Genomic DNA, 18,696 nt, shown 5'->3' on the forward strand with positions numbered 1-18,696 from the left:
GTGTGTGTGTATGCGTGCCCGCACACGCGTGCCACCGCGCATGTGTGTGTGTGTTGAGCTAAGCAGAACCGGAGCCTTGGGGAGCGGGGAAGCAGTGGGGGACGCAACCATCACATGTACTGTGCTGCTATCTCATGGCTTTCTGCGGTACTGCACAGTCTCCAGGGAAGAGAGAGGGCTTTCCAGTCCTTGGCATATCCTAAGGCTAAAGTCCTTTGTAATTCCCATGGTCCCAGGATGGTTTAAGATCTATAAAAACACTACTTCTTGACATTATTTAATAGTTTATTTAAAAATGTGTATTTTTAATTAACATTTTGGTGAGTTTTTCATGCCCCTCAAGATATTTTAACCTTATCTTAGTCTTTCTTATATGAAGAAAGAAGTGATCAGTGTAATTCACTGCAGTCCCTTGACAGCAATAATAAATGTTTCGGTGTATTTCTACTGAAGTTAGCACTAGCATAGTCTGTTGTAAATCACTTGGCTTTGTTATTTTGGTTTTGAATGGCCCTGTGGGCTGTTCTTAAGAGTAACCAGTTGTACAAGATCAGTTTCTACCTGTTTATGCTAAACTGGCCAAGAGCTGATATCACATTAATAATATTCTAAAAATCARCATACATAATTTCATCACAAATTTGGGAAATTCATGGTGTACTCTATCAACCAACATTTAAGCCAATGTCAGTCAGAATTCAGGGACTCYTGTAAAACATAACATGCAAAGATAATTCTAAATAACTTTAAATGCACACATGTATAGGAGAACAGAATGAGATCATCTTACAGATCAGGTTTTTGATCACACCTAAGCTCTAGGAGAGGAAGGGGAAGAACCCAAACCCTCAAAATAGGAATGCACTTGGTAAATTTTAAAATTTGTAGGTCAGAGATACTTGCTTATGGTGCTTGATTGGTTTGTTTTTATTTCTTCTGATTTCTGTTGAGTACTACTTATTTTAGGCATGGAAATAGCCAGATATTCTTTGTTCTGTTCTTTCTCACCTGGAAGACTCAGTTTTCCATAAAATTTCAGCAATTTCCACTATGCCTTTTGCATGTTTTTTGTAGATCATTCTCTCAAACTGTATCAGAGATGTGATGACATTTGTTTTGCTTTAATGTTCATTCCTGAGATTTTGTTACTTTTCMAATAGACCAAAATAATGCACTAGGATGCTGTGCAAACTAACTCAAATTAAACTGTGCTTGTCAAAATACATAAACAATACTCTGTGCATGATTCTTTTTATTATGTTCATATACTTGCCCTATGTCTGGTGATGTTAAATAGGACTTCTAATTACCCTGAAGAACCAGCAGAGTGCTGTTATACATGGAGCTGTTGTGAATTCTGAGTTCTATTTAAATTAAAAAAAAAAGACCCCCTCAACAAAATGGGAAACATTTATATGTGTGTGTGTGTGTGTGTGTATATATATATATATATATATGTGTGTGTGTATATATTATATATATATATGTATATAGTGTGTATATATATATATATATATGGAATAGCTTTTATTTTTCAGTGTTGCTTTTAGAGGACAATTCACAAATAAATTTACTAAATTTATTTAGATTTATTCACATTTGAAGTTACTTCTCTTTGGCATTGTATCAARTTTTCAACCTCCTTGCATCTCTTTCTAAACAGTGAAGTAGTGAATTTTCTATGAGTGTATCCATGTATAGCATGGTCAATAATCAGCCYTTTTCCTGCCCTCTAGAAGAGCGCTTGAGATTTATTCCCCCAAAATACAGCCATATATCAAGGAAACACAGGAAGCAGCTCTAGTTCAGCCAATGAAGTTGCATACATTTTTAGTCTTTCAGGAATATGCTTTTAACTTTTATGGCATCTTCAGAGCAATGAGCTCTGCAGCAACCCTTTGATGTAGGTAATAACATTTGACCTTGCAACGCAGTGTGTTCCCTTGTTGAAATGAGGACTTCCAGCACCTTGATGTTTTGGATTGTTCTTCATAAAAATCGGTGTGTAGCATGAGACACCTCCARTGCCTCCTCCTGGTTGAACTCAGAAGCGAAAACGGGGGACTGGGAGGACCTCTAAAATAATGCTGGAGTGAGCTCAGTGTGGCCTTAAGAAGCGGTAAGTGGGAAAGAATCTGTTCCATCCAGCGTGTAAAGTGCTTTTAAAAAGATCTATTTCTAGAACCTAAATTGTCCTGGGACCGGCTCTTGATATAAAAATTCATAGAAACCTGTTTTTCCGAGTGTGGTAACTTCTTGCCATAGTGCTGTAGTGTTAGAATTCACATTGGCCAGGTTGTTCTGTAAATTAAACAGTGACAGCTTCCCTCGGGGGAACAGCCAATGTATTTATGATGATGTGCTGATTACACAAAATACACTGCAAGCAGAAAACAGCTGCAGAGAACAAACCTCTTAAAAGAATACAATTACAAATAGCACCCTCAGTATTTCTAGTGGTGAGAGTAAAATACAGCATGCTAATGCAGGTTTTCTAGTTTGCTTCCAAAGAAGAAAAGGGATGTATAGAGTAGAGGCTATGGTATGGCTGGATGCACATGCAGTGCCAATACGGACTGGCATCTGATCTGCTCCTGAAGGTGAAGGGCACAAACATACATACCTCAGGCCTGCCTTAGAGCTGCCCTGTTTCTTAAAATTTCTGCGACTGCAACTCCGACAGCATGGGCAAGTRAAGCGTTGGGGCCCTCCAGCTTGGCAGGATTTTAACCGCTGTGGTTCCTAACCTCCATCCTCACTAAAAATTGAGATGTGATTAAATTATTAATAAATAGCTTGCACGACCAGTCTGACCGCTGTGAGACATTGTAGGAGATGTTATGGTGAAAAGTCCTGGTTTAAAGCTGATTTTTCTTCTACTGCTAATGGTCTGCTTTGAGGAAACTTTTACAGGAGAAAAATGACAGATTTYGGTTGTTTTTTCCTAGACTGCAGTGTTTCTGTTTTATTTTTAAAAGCTCTTTGGCTTTTATGTTTAAGGCAAGGCCTTGAACCAAACATTTTAAAATCCAGTTTAGGATATRACAGTGTAAAACCTGCAGCAAAATGACGCTGGGAAGCTGGGACATAGAACCTGGAAGAGACGATGGTGCTCTGGAGCCTTTCTTCATCGGGAAACAAAAACTGAGAAGTAGCTGGAGTTGCTGTGTGTACAGTGCCTGTGTGAGGGAGAGAAGTTGCAATTGCAATAAAGACCACTGTAGTGGGATTACGTGCAGGTTTGTGAAAAGTAAGAGACTGTGGCTGCGGCAGCTTGCAGTGCTGCYGAGGTCTCGCTTTGGAGGGTTGCAAAACAAAAAATCTCTCCAAAACCCCAAGCGCGCTCTCTTTTTTTAAATCTGGGATGAGCTGGGACACTTCAATCACTAAAATAAAATAATTTTCATATGGCTGTGTCATGGGTGCATGTGGGAGAATTCAGGTACCGAGAGTGTCTTTTCCATGCACTTTCTGGAGTAACTGATGGATAAACTTAAGGCTTTAAAGTCTGGAGTATCTTGTGCTTGGTGGTGGTGCCCTCGTTATGCTCTAGGCCCRGTGTCAATAAAACATGACTCAAATGCTGGGAAAGGAGTCATCTGTTTAAAACCAAGAAGTGTTGTCCTTTCAGTATATCAATCTGATTTTAAAGGAGATGAAGTAACAGCATTGGCACTCTGATTTGGAAGGACTTTAATTCACTCGCTTAAAAAGAAGAATCAGGCTTCCCATCTATGGATTACTGGCATGTACTAATAGACTGTTATTCATCTGTATGTCTTTTCTTTAAATCGTTTTTGAACCTCCCTGTGTTGTCCTGCTCTGCTGACATGTATCCCATGTGGCAAGAAGGAGTTTTGTATAATCACTCTGCTTTAATCAATAGAATAATTGATAAACCAGATAAGATTTAAACTGATTACCTCCCCGAGTAGAACTCCCTGAGGGCCTTGGACTCTCTTAATTTTGACATGTATGTTGTGTACCCCGTGGATGAAGTGCAGTTTGAATTATCTGTTTTTATTTGCTTAATGACGGGGAGGGTGTTAAAGTCAAATGTTTAATTAACCCAGCAATGGGCTGCGCTGTCACTTACACACACATCCAGCTGATTGAGATATCTCACCGAGAATACTGAATAGGAATGATAATGTGGCACTGAGACGGAAGATTGCTTTTTCAATCCATTTGCTGGGTCACTGCTTTGAATGTCTTATTGGATGAAAGGCATTCAGCCTGGAAAAAAAAATTTAGCATTTAAGTACATTTTGTTTTCCTGGCCCCCTCTCCAGTAAGAAGTTAACTAAAACGGATATGTTGTAGATTTAATAAGCCATTCATGTTCTAGCAAAAAGCTGCAAATAGTGGGTCTCAATGGCTGATCTAGAGCGCTGTGATTTCCTATAGGAACAAAATCTTTGCTAGCCCTGAAGTATCTGAAGATGAGCTACTGCATGCACATACACCCTTATCTTTCATCCTTTGATTGCTTGATTGCCCCCCTCATTTGATGGTCTCCATAGCAGGTCCAACTCTTCATCCTTACCTAGGGCAATGAGATTTGCAATAACATTTTTGTAACTCCTTGCTATAGTTCAAGAAGAATGCTGTTTGGAATTATTTTGTAATTGCAGAACCTAATAGTGGGCTTTTAAATTAAGTATTTCGGAAGAGGCTGTAGTGTTACCATGTTTGTATTTGGTATAGCCAAATCGTGATGACCCAGAGGTATGTTTCTTGGGTGGCAGCTGTTATTACAAGGCTGTGGTGCTTGCTAGCCAAATGTCGTAACGTTCAGTGACTAATCCATAATTTCACATTCTTTTATTAGAAGATTATATTATTTGTTTGCTTTATTGAATGGAAGGTTGGTACACATTTAGACTCGCAAGTTCTTGTATGGTGGCAATGAGTTTTTCTCTCAGCAGTATACAGATATGAACATGTGTTAAAAGCTAGCTAAATTTGCCCCACAATCCAGCAGAGGATGAGGCTTCTTGTTTAAGAAATAATATATATTTTTTTTTACTCTGTCAGAAGTTGGAACAAGCCTGTAGGTCTGCCTTCACGGACAAACTGCTGCGAGGCAAGTTAGGAGTTGGGGCTACATCATATGAACGGATCTGTGCTAACTCCCTTGGTATTTTGAACCTTTTCTAAATGCAAAATGAAGTCGCTCTGGCTTCAGGGTTGCCAACTCACATTTGCTGTGACATAAAGACATGGGTGCTTGTATTTCCCATGGTGTAGATAATACACTGTGAACTCACAGCAATCTAGCACTGCATTAAGTAGATTGAGCAGCCCTTTCTTTAAACAAGCGAGCTGCTTTCATTTCCTGTTTTAGGAAGAATTGTGACTAAAAGGCTAACACAGGGAGCCAGAATTTTGGGGTTCTTGCCCCGCGCTGTCATTTTGACTTTGGGCAGACAACTTAACCTCTGCTTCATGCCTTCTTTCCCTTCTTCCTCCATTGGAAAATAGGAAGAAAAAGCCTGAAGCTGGAAAGGGAAGGCATAATACAGCAGGATGAGAGCAAGGTGGTTGAATTAGATGTTTGGGAGGTGGGAAGCCATGTGCCTAAAGAAGGGGTGTAATAACTAGCAGAGATCTTTCCATCTGTTTGATAGGAAAGCTCAAAATGAAAGGTTTTGAGAAAATATTAAAATAATAAGGGTAGAAGATGACTGAGGATGGAAGGGGAAGAGGTTTTATAGTGGGACTAATGAGACTGCATTTACTTACTTCCAGAAAGTACATGCAGTCTACAGCAGAACTAGGCAGTCATACAACCCATTTATCAGAGCACTTGCAGTTCCTATGCAGATGAAACTATAATAAATATTGTATAAAGAAAGTTAATCTGTGTCTAGAGAATTTTAATAAATAAAAAGTTTTTTTAAAACTCCCCCCAGACTTGTTGGCCCTTGTTAACTCTTGTTAGTACTAGAAATATATTTTGACATTTTGGATGTTGTTATATGTTCATAGCCTGTAAAAGCTGGGTTTGTGTGTGGTTCCCCCTTCTTTCCTCCCTGTATATGTGGGGAGAAAACTAAGAGAACATTTGATTCAGAGCTGCATCAGCACAGATAAAAAGCCTCTGGGTGGAGAGGGGTAATCCTGCAAGCCGAGAATGGAAGTGAATAATTCCAAAATCCAGTAGTTCAACGCTCTGAGTGTTGAAARTGAATTTGTGTGAAAGGAATGTAGCAAAATTAAACCAACAAGGAAGCAAGAGCCAAGCTGTGATTGATTCTGTTCTTCCATTCTCTCCTTTAATAAGCTTCTGTTCCATGCAAAATCTGTCTTCCTGAAGTATGTGTGGCAGAAGTCTACAGTCTGAGAGACAAATTAACCTCAGCTGAAATTGTTTGAAGAGGAATTTCAATGAGAATTTCAAAGATCGGTGAAATCATTAAGGTGGTCCTAGAGAACAGGAAAAGAAAAATACTTTTTTTTTGTTCAGTGTGAGGAGCAGAAATGCAGGTTAATACACTAGTATGAGGTAAAAAGCACAGTGATGATAGGATTCAGAAGAAGTCCTGAGATCAGCCCTACATAAGTTGCCCTGTTGAATTTTTTTTAGAAATAAATATGCATATTATGCATATTATATGGTTAATTAGTTGTTTTCATCTATGCATTTTGGGAATACGGCCTTTCTGTTCCTTTGAAAAGATGTAGGTAGTTCTRAAGTGCTATAAAAGCTTAGAGTACAAGATGTACGCTATAAAATCATGCATAGAAAGTGCTAGCTATAAAAACATGTATACCTGGGAAGGTACTGATCGATTTGTGTTATTTAGGGARAGAGATTCTGAAACAGATCTGGCTGTGAAAAATTCCAAGCAATAAAATCCAACTCGAGATCTTTAAGCTTCTTAAGCTCTAACCTTGTTATGAGGAATGGGGAAGTCGAACTGCCTAATGCAGATGTCTGTGAGTTACAAAAATAACCAGATGTCCTGATTAGCAGAAGCAAATGTTCTTCCCTTAATCCACGTGAAATTATATTCAAAGACTCTCCGGATGTAATGCTTGTGTAAATAAGGCACCAACAAACATTGGAACAGAAAGGGCCATTGGCCAACTAGCTTGTGATGCTTGAAAGCTTGAATATTAAAAACAAATTTACCACTGCTGACTCTCTTAAATTCACAGAACAGAAATGTTAAGCAGGGCTGCTTCCTGGGGAATGTGAAAAGACTGTTCTCATTAGCCATATTTTGCCTCTCTCTTTCTTTCTTTCTTTCTCTCTGAGAGAAATGTCTACAAAGCGAAGCTATATTTTTAGAGTATCCCTAAATGGCTTGTTCCCAGCACCTGGATTTTTATTCATTTCCTAACTGAATCAAATTTGTACTCTTTAAAATAATCCTGTTTGTCAATGTCTGTCTGTACTATCTTCTGAAATTTAAGGATTAAACTGAATTCACTGTTCTTCTGTAATATTAGGACTCCCCACACCTTTAACTAATGCTTTCTAACAAAGCAATCATTAAGAAGTTAAATCAACTTGACATGAGACTTCTCTTGATGCCATGAATTTCCAGTGTCCAGTCTCATTGCTTTGAAAATAAGTATTTTTTCCAATCTGCAAATTATTAATTTGAGTGAAAGAGACAAAAATATGCAGGGCCCGTTTTATAGGTGTAAAAAGTATCATGGTTTTCAACTGCAAAAAAATTTGTTGAAACTTTTATTGCTGTGGAACTTTTATTGTTGTGGCCTATATTAACGTAGTTGCAAACCAAGCTCCGTTTTGTGTGAATGTGTCTGGTTATTGTCCTTTTCCGTTCTCACTGTTGTCAGAGCTTCAGTTTTAAGAGTTAGTTTAGCCTAGACACCTGAACTGCTTAGGCGTGGGGATCTGAGCTTCGTTTCTTTAGGCGTCACACATATTCAAAAAGAAATAGGCTCTGTCATGAGGAGTTTCTAAACAGATCGGGGCTCGGGGGGGTGGGAAACAGGTTTCTTTGCAGGTGACTGTGTAATCGTGGTAAACATATACATGTCAGTCTATAAAGCAGGCACGGAGCAAGAATACCAGTTTAACTTACTTCCTTTCCTTTTCCAGTATCAGTTGCTGCAAGACAGGCTGCAGTTTCTCTGCTCTTTCATTCAAATGCTCAAACTTAAACCCCTTGCAGGCATGCAATACCATTCAACTTTAAACTTGTAAGAGCTGAGACACTTGTCTACCCCTTCGTTCCATGCCGAAGTCACCCCCTTGTGCCTACACGTTGCAATTTATGGTGTTCTCTGAAAGGATCTAATCTCGGTGAATGTTCAGAGCAGCAAGTGCCAAAGAGGAATGGGGTCTAATATTTATCTCTGCATTTTCATTGCTGTGGATCTCCCTGTGTGTTACAGCTGTCATTTTTGTTTTATCTACTGAACAGACTGAGAATTGYCTTCAAACTTACCGTTTTCATACTTGTTTTTCCTCAAAGTACTTTAGCCAGTGTTAAGCCACCATTTTTGCATAGTGGAGTGGCTAGCCAAATAAGCATGAATTTGAATGTTTTAGGCCTTGTGAGAAGAGGAGAAGCTATTATTAAATGTTTTAAATGGATGTTTAGGCCCATAATTTTTTTTAATGATAATATTGCTTTCAGACTGACATTGGCTATGCCGGGATTCATCCTAGCAGCATTTGAAATGGCTGAGATATTTATAAACTGACAGGCAGCATTTATAAAATCAGGATGCTGACAGTCCCTTAACGGTAACAATGGGCTTGGACTCATCTATCACTTACAAAGGTTATTGGAAAGGGAACGTAAAGCTTATATGTGTCTTTAGTCTTAGATTGGCACTTATTTTCACRTATAGACGCATGCACACACACTGTACGTGTGTCGCTGTTTCTCTCCCTCTGACTGTTTCTCTCACTGTCTCTCAATCCAGTCTGATTGATATGGGCATTGGGCAATCACAGTTAATTTCCCCACATATTTATCCAATGTTTCCTTGTCCCATTTCCTGCAATCAGTTAATGCAGGCTGGAAGAGAGCGAACTTTATGGCATCTTGGGGCAGCAAGAAAAAAAAAAAAGAAAAAAAGCAGATTTGACAGGAGAAACCGCCTGACTGCTGACAGGCTGCTGGCTTGTATTTGGAAACAACAACATTGTGCATTGACTGACGAACTTAACCCCTGCCCAGCCCCAGGTTAAACAGGCCTTCTGCTTTATTTTCCTCTTATATAGCACTGGTCTGCAGACGGAATGCTGATATATTGGCTTTATTCAGTGGATCCCTCTTGGCCGAGGTGGTAGCCTGCCGTCCTTGGTGAGGAGAAGCAAGTGCGTTGCAGGGACTCTTCAAGGAATGTGAAAGAGGTGGTCAGTCGTTTGCAAGCTCTGATTAAAACATTATGTTCAGCAGACACACCTGTGAGTTTGAGGATCAGGTTGTGTCAACAGTTTGCACTGGAAAAGTGCACTATTTCACTGGTTTGTGTTAAAATAGTGATTTTAATGTGGCTATAGGAATAGCAGAATAGCTACATCTGGCGTCTGGGTTGCCCTTGAATCATTTACTCTACTGTAACTGCTTGGACATTGTGTTCCCACTGTATTATTTGCTTAGGGACCTGAAATACCCGAGTAGATTTCCTTCATGCAATTCGATGAGCTTATATCACTAAAAACGCACCCTGCCCCAGCCTCTGTTAGAGCTGATGTGTGCAGACGCAACGGCTAGAGCAAGACTTGATTGGCTTGAGGGKCCCTATTTATCAGGGAACTCGATTAAAATACAGACTGCACATGACATCAAATTTATAATCATTTTTCCACAGCAAGCAAACATTTTCTGTACTGGATGCAGGTGTTTAAAGCAATAGTGTGTTTKAGGGCCAGTGCAGCACAAATTCTGGCCTTTGGGATAATGACAAGTGTTTTGCCTGCATAAACAATATATATATATATTTTTTCCCCCTGAGGTCCACACCTAGTTTCCCTCGAGCTCATCATCTCTGTCAGGTTAATCAATAGGCACCGTATGGCAGAGGGTCAGTAATCAGTGTCATCGTGCCTTTAAATCGTGTTGAAAATTTGCTTAAAGCCTGGGCCAATTAACATCGAGATGATGAATGGATGGGTAGATGGGAAGAGCCTGGCGCTCAGGGGCTTTGTGAGAAGGAGATGCTCAGCTGTTGAGCAGCAGACACCAGCGAATAAAATCAGCCATTCATGTGAGCTCAGTCCACCCACTCTTAATGATAATGTCAATCTAGCAAAATATATACACATTGGAGTTGTCATGAGTTCATAAATCAAAAGAGTTTGTCAAAGGCATTCAGATTAACGAGGCAGCAGCAATAACAAGTCAAATTTGCATAGAGAATTGCCCGAATCTCAGTAAATTATGATCCTGTTTTTCATTTGATTATTTGCTAATGTCTCAAGAGGGAGAATGATTATATTAGCATGCAAAATCTACTCCAGAAGTAGAAATCCGAGGTATAGCAGACCAGCACACGATGACAATTAATCAGTTTCTGCATACTAGCATAAATGCGCAAGGCCCAGAAATGAACTCCTTTTTTTATTATTATTTCTCCTTGCTACTGATCCAAATGGTTCAGCTTGACAGAGACTTTATATTGCTTTAACAGTGTTCTGAATTGTGCCTGCAGGCAAGACATAGTTATGCAGCTATAACCAACCTATCCATCTGCCAACCAGATTGGAATTCTCCTATCCAAGGCTTCCATTAACCCCCACTGACAGCTCCAAACAGGATTAAGAATTTGAAAGCATAAAAAATAGTTGTGCTCTTTGCATAGACACACAGTACTTCCCCCACCCCCACCTCCCCGCACTTGGAAAAGGGCTGCATCTGTACCGTTTTATAATTAGTGTTGGGCAGAACAGCACCAAAGAAAGCCTCCCCAGTTGGCAGGGTTTTGATTTCCACCACGAGTAAGGCGGTACTAAAGGTAGCTCCATCCAATTGGTAGTCCCTGGGAGTGCATTTATCCGTGTATTATATCTCATTCCCAGCAGTGCTTTGCTGGGCTATGTACACAAAATACTGCATGTCATCTCACATCAAACGCTTCAGTCTGGGGATTTGGTATGCATTGTAGCGTGTTGTGTTTAGTGATGGAGGAGACTTCATGGGGAGAGTTAAATAGTAATAATTTTGTGGTGGTCTTTAAGACAACCTGCCATGGAATTATATTCTGTTAATTACAGGCTGAAGTTTTAAATGCAAATCAGATTTAAAAGGATCTYGTTATAGACTGTAGCCATTTTAGGAAAAATACACTGTGGAGGGCAAGTCGCCTTGACAGGAACCTCTTCCTTGCGGGAATGTTTGAAGATTACAAGAAATGTGRGGTTGGGTTTCCTCGATTCTCTTTCCCACGTTTCCAATGTCATTGTGTGACCTTGACCAAATAAATATGCCAAAAATATTACCAGTCTGTGGGAGGTGTGGAGGGTGAGGATAGGTATTTAMCTCACCAAGGTCAACCACTTTGTGCTTTGTAGGGTTTGGCACTTCTCATTTTATCTTGCTTGTCCAGTGCTTGTTTGAAAGGAGAGACCCACAGACACAAGTGCAAACRCTTCTGTCTGGTTTTAGTTCATGAAGAAAGATACGCCTGTTGGATTTTTAGAGTTTGCTCTAAGGAGAGAGAGTTTGTATGGATTTTCAGCCGTACCTGCTTTTTATGTCCACTGTTTTTCTGCGCTTCTTTCACCCTAACAAATTCGCTCCTTCCTCTACTATGCATCAAATACAGTCACGGCAGAGCTTAATATTCCCASTGAGTATACCACCCCACCGTCTGGATACCAAATGCTGCTTCCTAGAGCTGTGCCCGAGATGTGCGTTTCAGTAACCACGAGAGGGTGCTCAGGACAGTTCCTCCCTTTGTCTGGCTCTCCTGCGGCCGAGAGCATCGCCGACGTCCTGCCGAAGTAAACCTTGCTCTGACCTCGCACATTTATCCCTCCTCCCACCTTGTTCAGCAGGGAGAAATAAATAGATACACTGTTTAACTCGATTAGGTTATCCTCTTCCTATGGCCACAGCTGAACATTACCTTATCAAGTGCAATTTGCTTCCACGTGTTTGCAGTTCATCCCAAAACGTGCAGGATCTTGTACCTACACCTGGATTGATGGGTTCCCTATGCCTGAGAAACGAGCGGGAGTTATAAACATCTGCGCTTTTTCTTAGGCGTAATGCTTTCCAGTCATTCTGTCTTCACCAAGCGTAACTTACTTGCCGACAAAAGTGCCCGAGCAGCGCTCCTCTTTAATAGTCTGCTGTTGGAGCTGCTGTGTTGGTGCTGTAGAATGGTGAGACGCCAAGCTGTGAACCACCATATGCACTTGGCAGTCTTTGTCTGGTCTTTGTTCAGCCAACCTCTTAGCCTTGCCACCTATAAAGATAATGAATGCAAAATGGTCCTCTGCTTGCTCTTAAAATGAGATACTCAGCTTAAAGAAAAAGTAGATAACTTGATGCTTTGCAGTAACCAGGGATTTCAAAATAAGGGCTGACAGTTTGCCCTCAGCACTGATTTTCCTGCTTTTGACGCTTTYGGAGGGCGAATCCTTAAAGGCTTTGCAAAGCCAGTAAAACACAAAATTTTGCTGTTATAGAAAAGATTATTTGGAAGAGGGAATTGTTTTGGCAGTTGTTGTAGGGAGAGGGTGAATGTTGAAAATGCATCCAGAAATAGTAAACAACCACCCGCCGTTCCACAACAACAAAATGTATTTCCTGGCATGTATAGTATTCACCTCAAATTCTTACRGCTTTTGCACTTGATCTTTTCCCTCCAAACCACAGAATTGAAAGCCTTACTTGAATTAACCGCTTACTAAACTGTATTTTATGAGAARAAAAGAGCAGCCTTTGTGTTTGACCTTCCTTTTTGCAGATATGTGGTTCTAGCTTGTATGATTTTATGATCCCAGTCCTTTCTGAGCCAGATTTAATGTAGTAACCTGGTCCTTGGCTGAGGCATCATATGAAAACTTTTAAAAGCTTACCTCTTACAGCGATTTATCAGGCCTGTTTAGGATTGATTTCCATTATAAAACCCTGGTTACAGCATCCTGGATATYATGGTGCCCTGTGAGTTTTGTGTGTRTATATATATATATATRTAYGTATATAAAATAATGCTAGTTGGTCTACAAGCTTTGATTTACACAGAATCCTCAGCATCAATTTATGATATCCTGTGTGGCTTTTTTCCCCTCATTATTTGCCATTTTTCAGCAAACAGCTTATGCCCCTGCCCTACCTCTTTTCCTCCCCTTCAAGAGAGTTGCAAGCGTGTGAGCTGCCCCGGCCCTGCCTGCTGGTGTGCAGCGGGTGCGCGAGGGCGCTGCTCTGCTGCGGGCTTCCCGCAGCCTGCTCCTTTGCTGCGAGCCCTGCTTTGCCTCGCTGTCCGTGGGGCTTCATTCCTCCTTTGCCAGCAGATGCCCCGTCTGTGTCCTTAGCTTGTGGGGCTGGCAGCCAGCTCTGAGAGAAACTGGGCAGAGCAGCGCTCTGYGGAAGAGGAGGTTATTTGGTTGATGAGGGGGGAAAAGTACAAGATGCAAACTTGTGCCTTGAAATACTGCTCCTGAGCRTGCCTGCAAGGAACTGGAAAAACCACCCTTTTACTGGCAGAGCTCTCTAAGCAGTTTTTCTGTCTCTCTTTAAAACCTGTTTAGTTACTAACTACTGAATGTGTGGGAATGTGGCCTCAGGCTATGAATACTATGGTGATCAAACTGATTTTAGATGTGTTTGTGGGATTTCCCCAAAGCTGGCTGTGTTACTCCTTCTGCACAGAAGCTGATCCTGTGCTAAGGAATACTGTGCTCCAGAGCCGCTCKCTGCGTCAGCCGGGACAGGACTTTCCCCTCGTACCCAGCAGTTTTTAGCCAAAAGTTTGCTGAAGATGGTCCATGTCCTGAGATGAGCTATAACCTGTCTTTATTCTAAAGCAGGTAATAACTAGTTTTGAAGAAGAGATTAACAGGACAAAAGCTCCTGGTGCTCTTTCAGTATTCAACCTGGAAAGGCCTTCAGAGTTCTTCTTTCCCTTCCCTATCCCCATGTATTTTTGAAGTTGTCTTTCTGGAGGTGGCAGCTTAAGTTTCACRTCGGTCTGTTTTTCTGGAAAGGTCAAGGAATCGTGTACGTATGCAGAGTTGCAGGTCAGGAATGAAAGGCATAGCYGTGGTATCAGACCTCCCTACACAGGTTAAACAGACAAAAAGCAAACAAATAAAAACTACCTCCAATCCCCRCCTTCTGACCACCAGCATTTAGCTAAATGAAATTTCTGAGTGATTTCTGGCAGCCCAGCAGACTCTGTGCAATTAATAGGGTAGGCAGATTAAAACATAGAGGTGTAGAGGACAAGTGCACCCAATAACAGTCTTTAGTTTTCAGTAGGTTCCACTGTTTTCAGTTGTTATTCTGGGGATTTCAGAAGCACTGGTGTTAGCAAACTGATCAGATCATCAGTTCACCTTTCTAAAGAGGCCATTACTAGTAGTTTCAGTACAAATCCCCAAAGCCCAGGCTACTCTAATAGTTATCTGCACAGTGGTGCATTGTTGTGTTGGGGGCAAGAAATTATTTCTCTGCCATAACAAGCCATTTGGCTGAGAAGTACAAGTTAGCCTCCAGTATGTATAAAATAATACTGCCTTTGTAGCYACAAATATTCTTTTTCTTTTCTTCTCACAGAGCAATATTAGGGGAAAGAACTGAATTAAAGCTTACTTTCTTTCACAGAATTCTTCTGAGAGAGAAGACTGTAATAATGACGAGCCCCCTAGGAAGATCATTCCCGAGAAGAATTCACTTAGACAGGTATGTGATCAGTCTCTTTAAAAATGCAATAAAACTTTCAAAGCTACCTGAATCCTAAAATGCTTTTGGAAGCTGAAGTCTGATTTGTGCTCATGGAAATCCTTTCTTCCCTCCTTTGAAGTCTGAGCAAGTTGCATTGTACCTGGGGAAATCAGACACATGGGCTGAGATTTCACAAGGGTTCAGTCTGATGAGTCTTTCCAAGGAAACCTAGACTGTTCTGTGTGGTGCTGTCACCTGTGACTTTCTAGTTTTACCTTTCCACATTTGTTCTTTATCAAGACCTCTTCAGCCTTTTCTCCTGTGATTGTTTCTGTCCTCTTTGTTGAATATTTTACCTTGCTTCAGCTCWTGCTTTCAAGAATCTCAAAGGATTCCACAACAATTAAACTTTCCATTACTGTTGAAGGTAGATTTTCTTAGAGATGATGTCCAGGTTAATAACCTGAAAAATAATCAATTTTTCTTCTAAATTCATATACATTACTACTAGGTAGAAAGGAGAAGGAGTGGGCTAATAAACATATCTCTTTGTCCTTCACATAGAGTAAAGCAAATTTCTAACCAATTCATCAGAAGAATCACTTTTATAATCCCCATGGTTGACAGAAGGAATTGACTTATGCTTTCTGGTGGATTTAGGTAGAATCTAGTGATTTCAGATGGTGCTTCATGTAGCAGCTTGCCCTTCTTTCTCCTGACTGCAACCTTTAGGCAGCAGAAGCAAACGTGTGTGCTTCAGCTGCCCAAGTTTGCTGCCTGTTGTATCGGAGTAAAGCCATTAATGAAGGTGATTTAAATGAACACCCAGGCCACACATTGAAGCAACTGAGGTGCTGGACCTCAGCTACAGGAGAGGCAGCCTCAGGCAGAGTAGTAGTGTGGTAATACAGTGTCCCACTGTTGGTACTTCTAAGGAAAATTGCAAGTCAGAACCATGATAGAGTATCTTTTTGATATAGCCTGTTTGTTCTCTTAGCTAACTTGCTTTATAATGTACTGTGTTAGCAGCGTTGGATTCTGTGGGAATAGGTGTCATGTGAAGGTCTAGATGTGACTAAGGCTCAGGTCCTTGGAAGTCTTTTTGACAAGAGGCAATATACTTGGAGCAAGATATCAGATATTGTTGGGAAAGATTCCCTTGTAGAACTGATTAAATGCTTTACACCAAACTTGGAATGTTTTTGACATCCAGCAACAAATGTGAGAGCCAGCAGAAACACACAAAGCTACCAAATGTCTAGGAGGTGTGTCTACTAACACACTAGAAAACTTTTTTTTTTTTTTTTTTTTTTTTTTTTTTTTTTAATCTTAACATTACCTTACTGATGACAAGCCTAAAGAGTCATTTAGGGGACTAGTTTGCTTAAGGTTCAAAAGGAAAAGGCATATATCTCTTCTCCAAGAAAAGGTCCATAGGGAGAGATGATACGTCAAAAGGAACATGGGTTACCTATCTTGTGTGCCTTCTCATCCCACTGAGTACTTTCTCGTGATTAAGGAGGCGACAAATGCTCACCTGAGCAGCATTATATAGATCAGGAAGGTGTGGTTTCTTGAGCTGGATTTGTTTCTATTATCTGTCCATCTCAAAAAAGCGTTCTTAGTGTCCATAGAAAGCTATCTTTCCATGGGCCCACAATTCGCCACAACCAAGGTGCTTTGGTATCTAGAATACACCTTAAAAACTGCACTGTCAAAATACTTCATATCGGAATTAATTCATATGGACGTTATTTACAGCAAAAATGAWTAACTATGTTTTAGGATATTAAGATGATGTATCACAGTCCCCATCATTGTCTCTGCCTGGTCTTTGTAGGACACAATCCTTGGGTCTTTTGATTGTTATGTGGCACCGTTTGTGTTCAGAACAGTGTATGTGGACAAGTTCAAGCTGGAGTCTTAAAGCTAGTGTCCTCATATCTAGGTCTTAGGAGGTGGTTACCAGTGATTTTGTGGCAGAAGGAATTTTGGTTCTTTTTRTACACATGAATAAAAGCAGACAGATCATTTTGGAAGCTCAGATGAACTGCTTTTCTTCTCGGTTAGCGATTGGCAAGAAGCAGTCGGTCAGAGTTTCCTGACTCTAGGTGCAGGATTCAGACACATGCAGCCATGTGCTTTCTTCCATCTTAATGAATGAGTAGAACGATACTTATTGGAAAGATCTATGTCTCCTACAGGAATGTATGCGAAGTGGTTACCTTGTCTTAAAGCTGTCCACACTTCGGAAAACCAAAATGATTTGATCTGCAAATGCTTTCAAAGCAGCAGTACACAAAAARTGCTGAATTCACTACTGGTACCTAAGTGGAAAGGTGCTAACATGGTAAATAYTGAGTGTATAATAGTTTCATATTTTCTCTCCCTCCCTTGAGATGCTGCTATTAATATTTCACTTTTGGGAAACATATCTACCAGCTTGGAAGAATGGACTATGTGTATGTGTGTGTGGAGAGGGGAGGAAGTCTGTCTACCTAATTAGTCTTTCTAGTGGGAATGTCATCAAATTTAGTCATTTTCTCATGGTTTAGTTTTAGGAAATAGATAAGATACATCAGGCCACTTCAGGGGAGGCATGGTGTCTTGATATGTTTAGCTGAGAAGTTTAAATAAGGAGCATTACCTTGCCTTGCCTCGTTTGCTGTGCTGGTATGCAGCCTTTGGCATAAATGTTGCCTCAGGTAGGCTTGTGGCGCAGACGTACCAGAAGGTGTAGGTGATGAAAAGCTGTAGTGGCTACTTCRGTTTCCAAAGATGCAAGCAGGCTAAAGACCTCCATTGCTTAGTACTGTGGATGTCTTATTGGGAGAAATGTAATTTTTCTAGTGATTGAAATGGCTTTTGTAGAAGGGTGTCTTCAGAAGTCTCAAAAAGTGGAGCTGTGTTGCTAGCATGCTGGAAATGGGAGGCATGGCCACCCTTAGATGCAAGAGGGGCAGCAAAGCAGAAGACATGGAGCTTAGCACTGGGAAAAGAAATAAAAAAGATAATGAGCTTAACACTGTTAGTTGGAACAGTAAAAAGATCTAAGCTATGACAGATTTTGAAGTAAGGATGCAAATACTCGGTTCTTGCTGACTACTTGATCTGACAAAATTAAATTTTGAGGGGGTAAACTGAGAATCATAGTATGAAAACAAGACTTCAGAAAAAAAAACAATGACAAGTGGCAAAAGTTTTTGGCAACTTTATTTAAGCTAACAAACGAATTTTCACACTGCAAAGTTATAAATTAATTTTAATAGGCTGATCCAGATGGTCCATTTGGAAAATGGATAGCTTGATCTGTTGAAAATTAAACTAAATTTATCTCTCTCATACTTCAAACTGAAGTAAGCGTGAGAAGAGTGCCCATTAAGTCCGGCTCATGCAGATGGACCGGCAGGTCACACATGGGACTAATCTGATTCATTTTAAAAATAAATGCATGAGTTATTGAATCAGGTTGCTGTTTCACACCCTGTGTGTGAGCGTGTGTGTGTGCCGCCCTTTCAAAGGGACTCGCAAATGCTTCAGTGCCTTTTTAACCTGTGTGTTTCCATTTTAATTCAACTTCCTTGCCAAAAACCATAATTAGTTTTCAGTGCCTATCATTTAGTGTTAGACCCAAACGCTAGATTGATTAGGTCAGGCATTTGTTATTTTAAGGGCTACGTCTCCATTCTTCATTTATGAAGAACACGAGCTCAATAGTCTTGGGGAGAGAGCCGGCCTTTAGAAACTGCGAAGGGGAAGCTCTCTGGGGGCCCCTCCAGCCTTTTAGCTTCTGGGTGTTTTAAACAGAGCCATGAATGCAGATTTGTAAATTTATTGCAGTGCCATCTGTTTTTTTTTCTTTTTTTTT

General features: G+C 40.5%; 1 protein-coding gene across 3 annotated transcripts in view; it reads left to right on the forward strand.

Annotated features, from left to right (window-relative positions):
* The window catches only part of BTRC (beta-transducin repeat containing E3 ubiquitin protein ligase), a 102,132-nt gene that overhangs the window by 16,751 nt on the left and 66,685 nt on the right, over positions 1 to 18,696 (forward strand). For all 3 annotated transcript variants that reach the window (XM_085306382.1, XM_085306383.1, XM_085306381.1), the window contains one exon: positions 14,769 to 14,846. In XM_085306382.1, the coding sequence (XP_085162508.1) occupies positions 14,769 to 14,846 (78 nt within the window). The remainder of the gene's footprint in view (positions 1 to 14,768; positions 14,847 to 18,696) is intronic.

Source organism: Rhea americana, unplaced genomic scaffold, assembly GCF_003343005.1.
Source record: "Rhea americana isolate MKP2758 unplaced genomic scaffold, rheAme1 scaffold_24, whole genome shotgun sequence".
NCBI classification, from domain to species: Eukaryota; Metazoa; Chordata; class Aves; order Rheiformes; family Rheidae; genus Rhea; species Rhea americana.